Here is a 19286-nt window from a genome sequence, read left to right on the forward strand (position 1 = left end):
AAAAAGAGAAGAGATTCATTTTCCTAATTGGGAAATTTTTTTTGGTTTTCTTAATTCATTAATTACACTAACAATTTTAAATCTAATTCTAAACCTATTAAAACATTAATTCTTATCAATTTATTATTAACATTTGTAATTATTGAATTCTAAATTTAAAATGGTAATCTAAATCAATTCAACAATCTAATAATTAACTTCTAACTCTCACCTAAAATCTAAAGAGGTAAAGATTTTAATTAGGAGACTCAATACTATTAAAATTAGGATAAGGTAACTTCTAAATTAAACTTTAGGATAACTTCTAAAACAATCAACTAATTTGCATTATAAAATATTTAAATACATTTTTTTTCCTTTTCTTTTAATAACAACTAAAACAATAATAACAAAGATGAATTTAATCACTTGGGTAACCAGGCTATAACGAGGCTATTTAGTTTAGTCCCCAGGAGGTGAAATAAACCTCACAGCCCTCGTGTGAAACAAAGGTGGTGTTAATCAAACATTAAAATAAAACCTTCCTAAAATTCAATCCTAAAACAATAATATTTGAACTTTAATCAATCTTCCTTTACCCTTCTTAACAAAAAAAAAAATACAAACAATTCTTATTAAATTATCGCTATCTAGGACCTACAAAACCACAACAGCCATTCGGTACAACTTAGATGAGTTTGATAGACAGACGACTATTTACTTTAGGTTAAGTTGTGTTTTTCTGTTTTTTCTTTTTCTGTGCTGTATTGTGACGCTCTGTCATGTGACGCCGTGTGCTGTTTGTTTGCACTTATTGTAGCTTTTCTGTGGTCTTTTTCTGTGACGCTTTTTCTCTGCTCTTTTCCTTTTCTGTCTGTTGTTGTGAGCGTTAGAATAAACCCTTATTGTAGGTTAAGCAACTTTTTCATAACTAATGTGTCTTACTGCAGGTGGCCGTGCTCACACGCGCTAAAAAGGCGGCTAAAATTTAACTAATCAATTATTCATAACTGCTTTAGGTACCTGCTGTCAACTGCTTAGCCCCCAATAACCAGAGCAGGCCAGCTGATTGATCGTGAGCCTTTCTTTTTATTCATTATAACTGAATTGGAATGAATTCTTTAATTATAAACTGTTTAGGATAACCTCTGCAGGAGATGTCTAGATTTTCCATTTTTTATCGTAAGTATTTATAGTAATTATTGTGAAGATCTAAAATAAGGCATTTTTAAAAGATATAGGAATCCAAAGGGAAAAGTAATTAAGTAAACCCTATCGAGGGTTTGCTTTTTTTCATTTGGATATCTTTTGGGAACGTTCACTACGAGGAGTTCCAAATGGAAAAGTAAACCCCTACAGCGGTTTTGCCTTTTTCATTTGGGCATCCTTTTGGAGGATGTACTACGAGGAGCTCGAAGAGCTGAAGATGATCCAAAGATGAATCAAGGGAAGTGGAAGAAAACGACTGAAGAGTGAAGATTAAAATGCCTTATTTTAAGATTTGCGTCGTTCCCGGTTTGTTGTCGGTGGAGCCCCGGCGCACCCTTACTTTTCTGTACTTGTGATGTAATATGTATGACACTTGCCATGGACACTCTTTTTTCGTGGGATTTTATATTCTGTTTGATTTGTTTTGTTTACTTTGCTTTGCGCAGTAGCAACCGGCATGCTTTTTAATTTAGGTTCTTTCTTGCATGTGCTTGTGTGACGTTGGCTCTTTAGGGATGAAAATTTTTATACTCGTAATTATTAAATTAAAAATTTTAAGATTAATTCAACTAGAAACCATACGATTTTAGGGATAGCCGGAATCGTCGGGGGCGCAATGCACGCATTCTCTCTCTATTAGACCAAAACTTCCCCGCCCTGCGGGTAGAGTCCGGATAATCTGGCCTAATGGATGAGTGCCGACTGGGGAAGTTTAGTCAGTTCAAATTATTTTATAAAGCCTTTTTAAAATCCATATATTCTGATTTGGAGACTTTTACCACATAAATTACATTAGTAACTAATTAAAATTAAGATTTAATTGCGTTATGTTTAGGAAGCATTATACCATCATAAAGTTGTGGGATCATTTAGGAATCTTCTCTAGTGGTGCGATCCAAATTTCGTGTCTAAACTACCTCCCATCTTTTTACAGACTGGACCAAGCATGGATTTTACACGATTATGTGGTTTTAAAGCTGGCTTCCTTTGTCAGGCAAGGAACAAGTCCAGGACTGCATTAGTTAGGTCGTAAGATATTAGTGTTGTGTGTACAACAACACACTTTTAATAAGATTTAGGGTCTACAGGTGGGTGGTTCAACAAGCTGTACCTCTAATACACCTTATTGGTGGGTAAGTTCTCCATTCTTTCAGAGACTATAATCCTACCCATCTGCGTCACACCAGATGATTACCTCCTCCTTCTCTCATGCTTGCTTGAGATGCCATGGCCTCTTTCTTTTCTCCAGTTTCTAACTTCTTCGGCCGACCCGAATGTTTGACATGAAACCAGTGCTGATCTGATTGAACCCAATTGGAACTTCTTCCCTTTGATTAGGAAAGCCTTGAATCCCCTTTGGCACTAGACCATTTTGGAGAAGCTACTAACATCCTTAATCGAGAGTTTTTCTAAGTCAAGGCTTAGGATGTATTAACTAGGGGACTGCGCCCATAGGAAACCGATCCGCCACAATCAAATAAACCCCATTTGATCTGCATGTATGATGGGGGAATCTCGTGAACTTTTGGGTGAAAGCCGCTATCCTCCAGTGGCCTAATCGTATCTATAACTCCATCTGCTCTTTATCCATCGGCCTGCTTGGTGCGATTGTAAGGCTTACGACCATTTTTGTCCTACGGGATACGTGGGTGATCGTACTCTTTTGCATTCGAACCCCACGACGAATCCTTTCGGAGACCACATTCGTCTCAAAATATAGCTTATGTATTAATTTGGTTGTGTATCTAATACGACGTGTCCCATTATTGTCCCTTTTGATTATATTCATTATTATTGTTTATTATTTATTATTATTATTTTTATTATTAACTATTATTGTCTTGTTGTGCCATTTTTAGGTCATGATAGTGGGTATGAATGGTCATTTGGAGGAGCTTATGAAGAAGGGGTTGTAATTTGTCACGCTCCCAGAATCATTTTTAAGAATTTATATCAATGCAAAAAAAAAAAGAGAAAAAAATTAAACAGCCTACAATATCTATATTATGGAGAATAAGGATGTCTTTGGACTTTAGTGAATCCTGAAAAAATTATTTCATTGTGTACATCATATGGGATTATGACTATATCATTGATATCTTCTTTCATGATGAGTTTGCATGTTGGCAATCTATACTAAAAAGAATGGCCATTTGACTATGAGTTGGTGCTAGCTACTGTTCACAAGTCAACCTCCTTTTGGGTGACTGTTGCTTTTGTTCATTGACCCTTGAATCAAGTTTCCTTAAAGGAACCTATTAGACACCTTTGAGGTTACCTCTAATAGGAATGTATAGTTGTACATTGTATTAGGTAATCTATGTATTTGAATTTTAATTATTTCTATATATTATCGTCCTACTTGAACTATAAAAATCAGAGAGTTTATAGGGAAAGTTTTTATAAGTTTATGGAATACAAACTTATTATTTCAAGATTTCTAGACTTTCTAGAAATAAAATGAGCCTCTCTCTCTCTCTCTCTCTCTATCTGTTTTTTCTACTTTTCAATAAACAATATTGTGAGTAAGGTCAAGATATCACTTATCAAACAAACTTAGTCAAAGAGCGCGGTTCAGGAAACTAATCGGAATCTCACTCCTTTAGCCTTCTTTTTTTTCCTCCTCTTCACCAAAGGGATTCGAACAACACCCACCCCCGGCCAACGAACTCATGTTATACATGGTTATCAGTGTAGGTAAATACAAATTAATTCTGCATTAAGGAATGAAAAAAAATATATAACACCACTCCTAGTCAAACTTATCAATAGGAATTTGCATGAATCGACTGATAATTGCTTTAAACCAATAGTTTTGACATGTGAACAAAAAATGTTCTCGTTCTACACTAGGTCCCTTTTATGAGAAATCACTCTTCTTAAATTTAAGGCTCTAAACTTTAAAAATTATATTCTAATTATAAACCTGGTTAAATACTGACAATATCATACATAACCACTATAACAAATTTCCTATCTTCTTCAACTGTACTATGTCTACAAATTGTTGTATGAGTTCTCAAATGGCATCTCAACTGTAGTTTGGTACTAGATTTGTGCATGTTCAACAACTTCGTCCATCTCCTCGGCTCCATTTAACACTATCGAGTTGTCTATCCATTTAGCACTTTCAGGGTTAATCCATTCACTAACCTATATGATATAATCTCCAAAAATTTCTTGATTGCGGCACGAAATCGCAGGCAAAGCGAACCGGAAACTTCAATAATTTAAAATCCGGGAGCATCCGATACTTCGATTTCATCGAGCTTATAAACTGAGCACTCGAAATACGAACCGCGAACGAACCAAAACTTCAACTTCAATCCGAGCCCAAATAAGCCAATTCAAGCACCCGAATGCTGTTGAAAGTTCACATCACAAATTTGAGTTTACCAAACGGTCTCCGAATTTTGGACGCAGCTTATAGTCGAATGAACGGCTCAATGACGACAAATCCAACGAGCCCAGATCAGCAAATTTGGCATCTATTAAGACTTCAAATGTCTGATGAACGGTGCATCAATCAAAGGATTCATATCAGGCGTCCATTTCGACCACTCCGCTATTTGCCCCCTGGTCCTCAACCCTATTTTATCAAGCGTATGCCACTCCAAGGAAATCTATAAATATAACCCCTGCATTTCTCAATGAGAGGGGACCCAAGCAGAACGAAGAAGAAGATAGAGAGAAGCGAAGAGGAGAGAACAGCTCTCCTTCGACCACTGCCGGAGTTTCTCCGTGTCAGAACGACGGCCAAATCCCGCCGGAGCCAAGAGTGACGCCGGAAGCTCCTGCTCACTCTTGTAACGAATTTTCAATTAGAAGAAAACTCATTTAGTCTGATCGTCAATAAACTTGTTGGGCGAATGCAGCCTTATTGTATCTCAAACTACACTAAGTGAAACTTTTACTGGGTCCGTTGGCCGTGGTTTTTTCCTTTTTCCAGGTTTTTTCCAGTAAAATTATGTGTTTTTTTTATCTTCTGTTTGTGTGTGCCTAGATATTCGTGCACCGCTCAGACAAAAATTTTCTAACTCTACGCGCGTTATATTCTACAGCTCGCAACACTCATAAATTGCTCGCAATTCATGTTATCCTTTACTTTATTTAAGCTTAAGGTTATAAGAACCGGCATGTCAAACTTATTTTTAAATATTTTTGTGCTATAATTCAATAATTATTTGGTCATTCTCTCCAAAAGCACTATGTATAGTTTAGAAGGAAGCCCACAATATATTTTAATGAGGTAGTCATCACCATCTCAATTTAGAAAAAATTCACTTAAGATGTCCTTAATAAAATTATTGGAAATCCACTAAGGACATTGCATCTCTTGTGAAGTAATTATCTTATTAGTTTTTTAATTTGTTCATTATATTGTTTATTAACCTCATTAATCATTTCATAATTTTATAATACTAACTAATTTTAATTATTATTTATAATTTATATAGTAATTATTCTTTTTGAAGTTTATTTTAATCTACTAATGGATTTAAGTATTATTTAGTTAGTTCTCAGTTATAAATTATATTATAAATTATTTCATTAATCACTTAAAAATTAACAACTCATTAATTATTTAATTAGTTTTTACAATTTAAATAATTATGTAATTTAATCATTTCTATTTTAAAATTATATTAATTAAGTTTTATTATATGATTTTTAATTACTACTTATATGATAACTATTGAAATAAGTTAAATTAGATAATTAATTTACTGGTACAATTATTCTACTTATTATTTAATTAATTCACTCAATATTATAGTAAAAATTAAGTTTAACGGTTCTAATAGTTTAGTCCCCCCCCTGTGGCTAGGGTTTGCTTTTGATCTCGTCGGTGCTGTTCGCTTCGTTCCGCTAGAGTGTAGAGACTTGGACGAATCGTTTCTTGCAGTTCGAACTTCGCTCACATCGACCGATCGTTATCGAAGTTACAACATTTGATCGGAAGGCAACGACGGGAGCTCGCTCCCGCTACGAAGGTAACTTTCTCCCTTTCGGCGCTTCTTCGCCAAATCCCGTAAATCCACCGACTACTGATTTAATAAATCGGGATTTACGGAAAACAAGGGGAAAGCACGGTTTTATTCACCGTGAGATTTAGTGGCGCTCAAATCCCGTTTGGCAGGATTTAGCATAAATCTGCTCAAATTTTGTGCCAAACAGCCCCAAATTCAACGCTCTTGACCAGATTCTGTTAACAGGAAAGCTTGCTTTTTTCTACAATCCCCACGAAGAGGGGAAACCAGCTGGTTTTTACATTTTGGGGCTGTTTGGCAGAGCCCTAACATGGGGTCCTGGTTGGGTGCCCATTGGTACTCACGGCTCTGGCGCTGGGGCTTTGCCCACCCACACCACCTATGTGACTTTCTGATGTCATACCCACCCACACCCACCCACTTTCACGCTTATTGAATGCAGTCCTGCCATATTTAATGGCTTTGAGTATTTTCCATTTTCTACTGACGGCTAAACTTTCAATGCACATATCAAAATTTTATCATGGTTGCGCGCAGTTTAGTGTTGTACATTGGTAGTAAGGATTATTAATAATATATTGCATGTATATGATAATTAGTAATATAAAACGTTGTCCTTTGATGTTGAAGTACCCACCCATACCCACCACGATGCATGAGCATACCATACCCACCCATGCCCATTGGGTATGGTGAGTAGTGGGTGGGTGTGGGTAATCGGGTACCTATGCAGAGCTCTGTGTTTGGTAGAATCTAGGATTTCATTTAAGTAGGATTTCGTAAATCCTCCAAATCCAGATTTACGAAATCCGCGGGAGGTTAATCCTGAAACTGTTTGTAACATCATGATAAATCCAGTTAAATCCTGTTGTGACTGTTTGGCTTTCAATTCAGGATTTAAGAGCGGTTAAAAAAGTTGACATACATTATTAGTAATAATTAAAGCCGACAAGAAAAGTTTAAATAAAATATAACAAAACTTTTTTAATACTAATTATTATTTAATTTATTTATAATATTTTATAATAATTATCAAATTATAATATTAATTATCAAATTACTTATTTATTTATTATTTAATAAGTATTTGAAATCTATTTAATTAGTTATTTTTTTTGACAAACTAATTATTTAATAATACTATACTAATATATTTTAATTAGTTATTTAAGTGTTTTAATTAAATATAATTATTAAATAATTAATATTATAATTTGATAATTATTATAAAATATTATAAATAATAATTAAATAATTAATTAGTATTAATAAAGTTTTGTTATATTTTATTTAAACTTTTCTTGTCGTGCTTTAATTATTCTAATAATGTATGTCAACTTTTTTAACCGTCTTAAATCCTGAATTGAACTGTCAAACAGTCACACAAGATTTAACTGGATTTATCATAAATGTTACGAAACAGTTTTCAGGATTTAACCTCCCAGGATTTCGTAAATCCGGATTTGGAGGATTTACGAATTCCTACTTAAATAAAATCCTAGATTCTACCAAACAGCCCCCAAATGTAAAACCAGCTGGTTTCCCCTCTTTGGTGGGATTGTAGAAAAAGGCAAGCTTTGGAATCCGGTCAGAGCGTTGAATTAGGGGCTATTTGGCAATAGGATTTGAGCAGGATTTATGCTAAATCCTACCAAACGGGATTTGAGTGCCACGTAAATCTCACGGCAAAATAAAACCTCTGTTTCCCTCTTGTTGCCGTAAATCCCGGAATTATTTTCGGCGGATTTACGGGATTTGGCCGAAGAAGCGCGCGAAAGGGAGATAGTTACCTTCACAGCGAGCGAGCTCCCATCGTTACTTCCGATCAAAATGTTGTAACTTCTGATAACGTCGTCGATGGAGCGAAGTCAAACTGCAAGAAACGATTTGTCCAATCTCTACACCTCTAGCGGAACGAAGCCGAACAGCACCGACGAGATCAAAAGCAAACCCTAGCCGACTAAGCTATTACTGGTTAACTTAATTACTATAATAATTGAGTGAATTAATTAAATAAGTAATAGAATAATTAGTACATAATTAATTATCTAATTTAACTTATTTAAATAGTTAGTCATATAAGTAGTAATTAAATTTAATATAATAAACTTAATTAATATAATTTAAAATAGAAATTATTAAATACATAATTATTAATGTAAAAACTAATTAAATAATTAATGAGTTGTTGAATTTTTAAGTGATTAATGAAATAATTATTAATATAATTTATAATGAGAACTAACTAAATAATACTTAAATCATTAGTAGGATTAAATATAACTTCAAAAAGAATAATTACTATATAATATTATAAATAATAATTAAAATTAGTTAGTATTAAAATAATTAAATGATTAATGAGATAATTAACAATATAATGAACAATTAAAACTAATTAAATAATAGTACTTCACAATAGATGCAATGTCTTTAGTGGATTTTCAATAATTTTATTAAGGACATCCTAAGTTGAATTTTTTCTAAATTGAGATGGGATTACTACTCATTAAAATATATATTGGGCTTCCCTGAAACTTACTACATAGTGCTTTTGGAGAGATGACCAAATAATTATTGAACTATAGCACAAAAATATTTAAAATAAGTTTGGACATGCCCTCTTAACCTTAAGCTTAAATAAGGTAAAGGATAACATTGAATTGCTTGAGAATTTATAGTGTTCCGAGCTAGAATACACGCGGTAGTAGAGTTAGAAAATTTTTGTCTGAGCGTTGCACGAATATCTTGCACACACAGACATAAGATAAAAAAACACTAGAATTTTTATATGGAAACCCCTGAAAAGGGAAAAAGCTACGGGGCCACGCCCAGTTGAAATTTTTCACTAGTGTAGTTTGAGATACAAAAGGCTGATTCGTCCAACAAGTTATGACGATCACACTACAATGAGTTTCTTTTGAATTGAAATTCAGTTACAAAGTCGAGCAGAGTTCCGGCGTCACTTGGGCGTCCGGCGGGATTGCGTCACTTGGGCGTCCGGCGGGATTTTGGCGTCGTTCTGACGACGGGAAGAACTCCGGCGGTGGTCGAGGATGAGCTACTCTCTCCTCTCTTCTTCTTTTCTTCTTGCTTGGGTCCCCTCTCATGAGAAATGAGGGGTATATTTATAGATTTCCTGGAGTGACATAACTTGTAAATAGGTGTGAGACCAGGAGCAAATAGAGAGTGGTCGAATGGACGGCTGGTATTGAATCCCTTGATTGTGCACCGTTCATCAGACATTTGAAGGTCTTAATGATGTCAAAATTTGGCGATCTTGGGCTCGTTGGATTTGTCTCCTTAAGCCGTTCGATTCGACTATAAGCTCGTCAAAATCGGAGACCATTTGGTAACTCAAATTGTGATGTGAACTTTCCAACAGCACTTCGGGTGCTTGAATTGGGCTTATTTGGGCTCGGATTGAGTTGAATTTGGTGTCGTTGGGTTCGTATTTCCGAGATGCTCAGTTTGACTATAAGCTCAATGAAATCGAAGTTCGGATGCTCCCGGATTTAATTTCTGAAGTTTCCGGTTCAATTTTGCCTCGAGATTCATGCTCGATCAAGATAATTTTTTGAGAATATATCATATAGGTTAGTGAATGGATGAACCGCTGAAGTGCTAAATGGTAGACAAACTCGATAGTGTTAAATGGAGCCGAAGGAGATGGACGAAGTGTCGAATATGCACAAATCCAGCCAACAACATATGAATGGCCAATGGAGAACTATACAACAATTTGTGAACATAGCCACAAGTTGAAGAAGATATGAAATTTGTTATGGTTATGTATGATATTGTCATACATAACGGAGTGAAAAAGAGAAAGGCTAACGGAGTGAGATCTCCGATTAGTTTCCCTGAACCACGCTCTTTGACTAAGTTTGTTTGTAAGTGACACTAATGTCATTAAAACATGATAAATAAAATTGTCCAACTTTTTTTAACTTATATCACATAATATATAATAAAAAATATTCATTTATGATAATTATTGTCATAATTATAAAAAATATATAACAAACTAACAACAAACATACCTATAAATAGGAATTTGTTAGAACTATCAATTTCGGGTTATGGGTCGGGTTCGGGTCAAACCCGAAACTAACCAGGTACTATTCGGGTTTGGGTCGACCCGACTCGTTTTTGCAAACGGTTCGATTTTCTAGACCCGAACCCGACCCGACCCTCGTAACTGCCACGAACGCAGCAACAGAAGCGGAACTGCCGGACGTGGACGCTGGCTACGGAACTGCGGCTGAGGCGCGGACGCCGGAACTGCTGCAGAACTGGCGTGGACGGCGGAACTGACGCGGACGCTGGGCAGGCGAGCAGACTGGCGCTGGGCAGGCGGGCGCGGGGCAGGTGGGGCAGCTGGGAAGCGGGCAGGGTTCATTTCGGGTTCTTCCCGGGTTACGTATTAGTGTGCATTCTGGGTCATTTCGGGTTGTTCACGGGTAAACCTGAACCCGATCCGATTTTTCAAACATATCGATTTTCAGAACTTGAACCCGACCCGTTTTGGGTTCAAGTCAACCCAAAACCGAAATTTTCGGGTCTGATTCGGGTCGGATTTTTGGGTCGGGTCCAATATTGACAGCTCTAGAATTTGTCACCTCATAATCAAATTCCTTTTTTTCCCTTTTCATGTCCTGCAATTAACACATGCAGATAGAGTTGGAATAAGCTCCAACCCCTAAGTAGGTTAAATGAAACCTACCATTAAAGGAAAATCACCTATTAACGGCGGATTTTTCGGGCGAAAAATCATCATTTTATGGCAGATTTAATGGTTTTTCGACTGATTTCCGGTGAAAAAATATTCACTGGAAAAACGAGTGTCGGAAAAATAATTCTAGCGCAAAAAATACGTTAGAAAATTTTTCCGACGGAATTTCTTCGCTGGAATATTATCCGGCGGACTTCTCTGCAGGAATAATAAAAAAAATTTATACAACAAAGCCGGCAGCCAGTCGCTCTGCCTGGCCCGGCCGTAAGAGCGCACGCCCGGCCGCAAACTAAACAAAACGTTTTACAAAATGAATACCAGATGATCCTAGAAAATGCACTTGTACTAACACGTGTTAATTTCTTAAAAAATTCTACTTGAATAAGCTACCTTTTGTTTTCATATCTATAATTCCCATAAAAAATAAAGAAAAAATATTATAGATAGAGTACAATATTCTCTATGACGAGGTAATATGGTTTATAAATCGATCTCATATCAAGTTTAAGAAAATATTTGAATACTATTGGTCAAATTTGTTCTTTTAAAATTTCAAAGTAATTGTACTACTATCATTAGAAAACATTTTTGTATTATTATATGAACATTAAAACAATTGAAAATAGGCTTTAAGAGCTATCTTATAGCATAATTATTCATCAAATATGCATTTATGTTAAAAAAATCAAAGCAAACTAACATTTATATGGTATTATGAATATTTTACAAGATAGAATTGTACCTTTACTTATATTATACACATCCCTGCCCTAAGATCACTTGCCTAAACTATGTACTAGCTCACCCACAATGGCTGCCCCAAGACTAAGTCCATTCCCACATTCCAAACATCCCGATCAAACTATAAAGAGTACACATCTCTGAAACTCATGCTTACAATTTTGATGGTTGGACTCATTTTTTATCTGCAACTATCATCACCCAGGGGACTCGTCCCTCGCACGGTCACACCCAGGAACTTGATGTTCATTCCTAAGAACTTGCCAACACAGTCTTGCTTTGAAACCCATATTTTGAATGCTTATCCAAGTTACTAACCCTTAAAGATTCTCCCTTGGCACCAACCTTAAATGAGGGGCTATGGTGGAGGCATGGATCCATGTATACATCACCCAAACAATCCACATATCATTGTTAGTTTGTGCCAGTCACACACACACACACACAAACATATATATATATGGTGTAGTATTTTATATAGCCATCCTAATACTACAAATAAAAGGTGATTAGAAACTTTTTTTAAGATATTCTATAGATCCTCTATTATATTTCATTCACGCTTTCAAGAATACACATAGATAATATAGCTTTCCAATAACACACATCTAATTTTTTAGCTCCAATGTAGCAATGAACCGCTACATATAAATTTGAATGCAACAATACAGCCTAATAAAATAATGAAAAAATTTGATATGTTAATTGTATATTTCAATCATATTAGATATGTGGTAAGGCTTTTTATATATACGATAGACCAAACTATTTATTGATTTGGTCTGATATAATTGATTCTCGATATCAATCTCTTTTGGTTGGTCAACAAATTTAGAGCTCAATACAACAGCAACAACAACAACAACATCAAGCCTTTATCCCATTATGTGAGTTCGGCTACATGAATCTTTTTTCTCCACTGTGTCCAAACTTAGAGCTCAATAAGAGGATAACTTATTATGTGCGGAAACCGATCGTAGAAACTGTCCGGAGAACAATTAGAATGCACCGTCACGTCAGCAGTACCGAGACACGCTACCTAGCAGTATCGAGCCGGGATACCGAGCACAGGAGTGACGTGTCATATCTGATTGATCTCCGTACGACGTTCTATGTCCTCATAGAATAATTTTTTCAATAGAAGTGATTTGAGCTATACAGTAAACATATCTATACTACTATATAAAAGTGGCTTGGGATTCCACTTTTAGCAAATCTTGATCGTTCATTTTTTAATTTTAATTTAATCTACAACGTCCATTCTTGACTCTTCAAATTCTATTATTTATCAAATTAACTTATTTATTTATTTAACTGATCTTTTCTACGAGTCTTCTGCCATAAAGACTTAACAGATTTCAAGCCTAATTTAATAAAAGTTTAATTAAATTATATTTAATCCCGGCGTTTAAGTTTTAGTATGCAGCCCGATTTCATCTTATGCCATAAATAATTAATGGATTTCAACACTAAAGCAATAAATATTATCTTATGCCATCAATAATTAATGGATTTCAACACTAAAGCAATAAATATTTATTTAAGAGATATGTATAGCCGGCGTTTCAGTTCAGGTTCATTTTTAACCCTAGATTATCTCTATCGCATCCGTCTCTACGCTCAGCTTTTTAATTTCTACCGCACGCATCTCTCTCCGCTCAGCTTCCAATTAAGGTAGTTCTTCATCTTTTTAATTTCTACCGCATCCGGCCGTTACTGCATAGCCTCGCCGTTTCATTTTCGAATACTCATCTTGCTGTAGTGTAATGTAAAGATCCTCTCGGCTTCCAAATAATGTATTGCATTCAGATTCCCGGGCGTTTCAGCGGCTATCAGGCCCTGGCGTTTCAACATGAGGCGCGCTGTCTGCTCGGCTTCCAAATAAGGTATTTCTTGATCGTTTCGATTTCTACCGCATCCGGATATTAATGAAAAATAATTCCTCCTCATACTGCATCACCTCGCCGTATTAGTTCCGAATACCTCATCTTGCTGTAGGCATGTTGAAATCCAACACAATAGAATTAATATTAGAATAAACTATAGTAATTTACAATAGTATGTAAAAATGTATAATATTTTATAATTATAAGAAATAATAAAATTTATAAGATTTTTGTGTATATTCAACTATTCTCAACTAGCCCAACAGACAAAAATTGATTGAAAGCCCTTGAAATTAATTTTCTCTATCTAGAATTTATCTTTTTTCTCATCCTTTATCTCTCTAGCCTTTGCGATTTTGTAAATAGAAAAATGGCATCATTGGCATGACACGAGTTAAGTTAATGGAACTAGATTTTGATAAGGATTTTTTTTTAATTAATGAAATTATAATATAATGATAATTATGGAAGTTATTTAGTTTTTTATATAAAATTCATATAAATCCTTTTATAACTTGTAATCTAGAGCTCTATAAATTATGAAAAATAAATATAAAACAACAAATCATGTCTAGAATGACACATCGTGTCTAGAATGATTTGATGAAAACGTTTTACAAAATGGATACCATATGAGCATAGAAAACACACTTGTGCTAACGCGCGTCAATTTCTTAAAAAGTTTTAGTTGAATAAAAAACTTTTTTATTTTCATATCTGCAATGCCCATAAAAATAGGGAAAAAATTGCAAAATGGATACCATATGATCATAGAAAACACACTTGTGCACATGTCATATTGTAATATACAAGTGACTTGATGTTCATTCCTAAGAACTTGCCAACACAGACTTGCTTGGAAACCTATATTTTGAATACTTATTCAAGTTACTCACCATTAAAGATTCTCCATTGGCACCGACCTTAGATGAGGGGCTATGGTGGAGGCAGGAATCCACGCATACATCATCCAAACAGTATGCTTGTACCAATCACACACATACACACACATATACGGTTTAGTATTTCATGTAGCCAGCTTAATCCTATAAATAAAAGGTGATTAGAAATTTTTTGAGGTCTTCTTTAGAACCTCTACTATTTTTCATTCATGTTTTTAAGAATACACAGAGACAATATAGCTTTCCAATAACACATCTAGTTTTTTAGCTTCAATTAGGGCTACAAACGAACCGAGCTGAGTCGAGTATGTGAGTGTTCATGTTTGTGTTCATTTAATGTTAGCTTGTTCAAGTTTGGTTCATGTTTCTTTGAGCTTTATTGTTTGTGTTCATGTTTGATTCATTTAAATTAATGAGTGTTCATGTTCGGTTCATGTTCAGCTCATGTTCGTTCGTTTAGTGCTTAACAAGCTTGTTCGAGAACATATTTTAAGAATTTTTTTTAACTATCAAACAAATACGTCCATGAACATATCTATGAACAAACACATTTATAATAAAAGCAATTGTCTATGTAACAAAGGCAATGATTATTTATATTTATTAATTTTATAGTCAAATATTAATTATTTTTATCTAGCTTATTCACGAGTTCAAAATCGAACATGAATCAAACTTTTATTGAGCTTCTTATCGAGCTTAATGTCGAGCTTGTTCACGAACTTCAAATGATGTTGTTCGCGAACATAAATGAGCCGAACACATTAGTGTTCAAGTTTGTTTATTTAAGAATCGAGTATTTAAAATATTGTTCAAATTTGTTTGTTTAGCTAATTGAACGATCACAAATGAGATTTAATCGAACCGAACAACGAGTAGCTCGTCGAACTTTTGGTTCGCTTGCAGCCCTAGCTTCAATGTATCAATGACCTGCTGCTGCAGATAAATTTGAAGACACAACACAGCCGAATAAAATCCTGTAAAAAGGTGATATGTTAATTGTATATTTCAATCATATTAGATATGTGGTAAGGCTTTTTATATGTATGATCGGCCAAACTATTGATTGATTTGGTCTGATCTAATTGATTCTCGAGATCAATCTCTTTTGGTTGGTCAACTTAACTTATAGCTAAATAAGAGGAGAAATTATTCTGTGCGGAGTCCGGACGCTGAAACCGTTCGAAGACCAACCAGAATGCGCCACGTCAGCGGTACCGTGCGCTATCGAGCAGCGGTACCGAGCACAGGAGTGACGTGTCATATTCTGATTGATCTACGGACGACGTTCTATGTTCTCATTGAATAAATTTTTCAATAGAAGTGATTTGAGCTATACAGTAAACATATTTATTAAATTTGTTCTATTTAGACTTATGTGAAGCTAAATTTTATTTAATAAATTATTACCTCATGCATTCTAATCAAAACTCAATAGTCGTTCGTGTACTTCCTTGCAAATTCTTCCATTTCGCCCTATTTAGGCTTGTTGTCTCCGTTCTCAAAGCTTAGGCTTCAGAGGCATCTATGCCCTGAGGGTCTCAATCCCCTTCTCCTCAATTTGCTCGAATTAGATGCCTCTTTGAAATCCCGACTACTGGAAGGTTGACAAACAGAAGATGGTTCTCCTCTCCCCCTCGATTTATTATCCTCGGCCTCCTCCTTGTTTACCATCCATGGATTTCGTCGCTAAGTCTGCGTTATTCCACCGACAAACTGCAAATTTATCTTTTTTCTTCAGCAAAGATCGCCGTTGGGAAAGACCTCGTGTAATTCCAGCACAAATTGCGTCTCCAGTACCCCGCTTACCATGTCTGGCCGCCAAGATATACGTGAACTACAGTGATATGAGCAATTCTTTCACCAAGGAGGTTCAGACGACAGAACCAGTTGCTTCCGGAGCGGTTAATGCCATACTCTGGCTGCATAGTTTCCGTGTTCTAGCGCTCAGCGCGCTCGCGGCCTGTGGTGTTCTTGCGATAGCTTCTCAGAGGGCTGTTGCGGCGAATTTGAGCGTGGCAGGTGCTGATGTAGGGTTTTTGGGATATGTGCAATTGGTGCTTAGAGGAGCATGGCCGAAGGTTTTGCAGGTTCTTCAGGTTTTCAAGGACCAGGGATTGATTCTGGCTGCCTTGTTGGGTCTGTCTGCTTTCTTTTCAATGGCGGAGACGTCCATAACCACATTGTGGCCGTGGAAGGTAAGCCTACATCATCTCAATGAGGAAAAACTGTGATTGGTCAGTGGGGGTTTTGTCCGTGCACTGATGAGGGCCATCAACTAGATATAGATCTCCCAGTCATCTTTCTCTTTCCTCCATCTAGGAGTCATTTTGCAACCGATATTTTTTCTTTTCCTGATTTCAACACAAACAATGGAGTGGTTAAAATCACATAAGACATTGACAGTGTGATGCTAACTCTAGGGATTTGTTTAAACTGTGCTGTTACTATTGCTAAATAATCTGGAATTTATTTATGCTATTTATGAATTTGTAACTGAGTCGTCATTTGCCTCCCTTCATTAAGTGGTAACAGTATTTGATTTAGCCTTGGAATGGTGATGACCCAAGGCTCTAAATAGCTGCACTAGCGTGCCCTTGATGTGGTAATGACTATTTGTAGTGGATTACATGAGGTGGTTACTTGAAGAACTGGTCAGTAGTCAATCCTTAAAAAATGGGGCCAAACTTGCGAGCACTATCATTGGATTTGATAATCTGGCTTGATAAATGGAGTGTGTTTGAAGCTTTAGATTTGATTGCAAGGGGTATGCTAATTTATCGGGATGTGTTTTAGAGTTGATCGTAAGGCTTTTTGAAGTTTAAGGGCTTTTATGAGAGGATTTTGAAGACTAAGTACAGGAAACCTAATATTGTGAATCCCATTAGCTTAAGCTTATGATTTTCATGACCACATATATTATCTGGTTAGTGCTAACAATTTTATATAAGGTTAGTGCATGAGTGAGCTAAATTATTTCAGGTTAAGCTTAAAATTGCAAATCATGATTAATGATACATTGAAGTGCATTTATGACTCTAGTAAAGCCTATGACTCAATTAGCTTGAATGTACCTATCCACCATCAAAAGATCAAGTTTCAAGCGCAAAACATTTTTTTTTAATATTTTGAGTCATAAAATAGTATAATTTAAGATGTTGATGATGTTAATATAATTTGTACATACTCACAATTAAAATTGATTACATGGAGTAACAAGCTTAATTGGTAAATCCAAAACTAATTGTACTGTATGGTTAAATTTGATCTATGGTTCAAACTAGTTTGAATTGCTTGATTATTTAAATATTAGATAATTAATGAGAAGAAATCTTAAGATCATATTTTATGATATGCATTGTACCGTATAATATACCTAAATGAACTGGATTAATTTATATTAATTGACTAATTCAAAAACCAAACTAGTCATATTGTGTGAGGGTTATTGTAGTATACAACATGTTTTCTGATTCAAAGTTAATTAAAATATGTCCTCAAACTCAATTGACTTAGCAATCAAAATTTGAATTGATCGAATTGTACAATCATGATTGTGTCGTACAATCATTTAGTAACTTAAATTTCAAATTCAAATCAACATTAATTGAGGATTTATGTAATATGTAGGCTGATAATTATTGCTAGGGTATTATTATGAATGTGGTTATCAGCTAGAATATGAATTCTTATGTTTCAATATTTTAAGAGAGAGAATCTAGAGAGATAAAATCAGAGAAAAAGAGGTTTCTTCACCAAATCTTCCTCCTACAAAACTTACATCCCCAAGATTGATTATCTAGCTATTGAGAGCTTACTTTTCTTGTGTAAAGAGAGTCATGGATCTCAACAAAAGGTTTTACATAAGGTTGATTATTCAATGGGTTGTGCTAGGAGTGGCCGGTCTCATGCTTTGAAGTGGATGTTGATTTCCTAATGGATTCTGCTAATAGTAGTGTGTTTGTCGCTTTTGAGTGGAAGTGTTTTGGGTTTCTTCATTAGCACGAAAGAGAAATTTTTCGAGATTGTGTTAGCGAATAAGAGATTTGTGGAATTCCTTAGTTGAGGATTTGGGGTGTGGATATAGGCCCATTGGCTGGCCAAATTACCATTACATCAATTTCCAGTGTTTTTTCTTATGAACTATTTACTTTACCTTTTATACTATCTCATCCTGGAACTGCATTTGTAAACTCTACAACCAATAATTGTATCACGTGGTGCCTTAGCTTTGATTCATTTCCAATGAAGAAACCTCATAAAATGTGCTAAGCTCATGTACTGTTATCAGCTCTCAATCTATTTATGTATTTTCTTTAAATGTTTATTTAATGATCCTTGTATAGTATTAATCTGGGTTTAAAACATGCTAGTTGGGTAAACATTTTCTTAGAAACTATGTTGTGAACTTGTCGCCTTGTTTGATTTTTGTAAGCTCTTTCCGCATTTAATACTGAACCTTTGATATAAAATATTCCTCATAAATGCATCTTATATTGGGTACTAGTAATATATGCTAAATTTCAACCCACAACTTGGGCCAAGATATTTGCTACATATCAATATTTGCTCGAATATAAAAATTCAACAGCTACCATTGCTTCTAAACAACTCTAAAGCAGCTCTTTTTAAAATTTCTAATGCAATCCTAGTCCTTCAACGCGTATTATTTGCAACAAAAGCTGATATATCGTCTTCTTATTTCAAATTATACTGAGTATCAGCTGCAGGAATATCTCAACTAACCTTTCCCCTCACTCAGATACTTATGACTGCACCCATTACCTTGAGATAACCTGATGAAAATCTAACAAAACATAAAATTCAGGGTAAGATTTTATCA

At 35.2% G+C, this 19286-nt stretch overlaps 1 protein-coding gene and 1 pseudogene across 1 annotated transcript in view; one reads left to right on the forward strand and one right to left on the reverse strand.

The window, feature by feature from the left end:
• Positions 1-10581, reverse strand: part of LOC110095237 — a 17873-nt pseudogene extending 7292 nt beyond the window's left edge.
• A 5423-nt stretch (positions 10582-16004) lies between these two features.
• The window catches only part of LOC110095247 (DUF21 domain-containing protein At1g55930, chloroplastic-like), a 40137-nt gene continuing 36855 nt past the window's right edge, over positions 16005-19286 (forward strand). The window contains exon 1 of the mRNA XM_020820697.2: positions 16005-16641. Coding sequence (XP_020676356.1) covers positions 16063-16641 — 579 coding nt within the window. The 5' untranslated portion in view covers positions 16005-16062. The remainder of the gene's footprint in view (positions 16642-19286) is intronic.

Source organism: Dendrobium catenatum, unplaced genomic scaffold (genome assembly GCF_001605985.2).
Source record: "Dendrobium catenatum unplaced genomic scaffold, ASM160598v2 fragScaff_scaffold_1449, whole genome shotgun sequence".
In the NCBI taxonomy this organism is placed as follows: Eukaryota; Viridiplantae; Streptophyta; class Magnoliopsida; order Asparagales; family Orchidaceae; genus Dendrobium; species Dendrobium catenatum.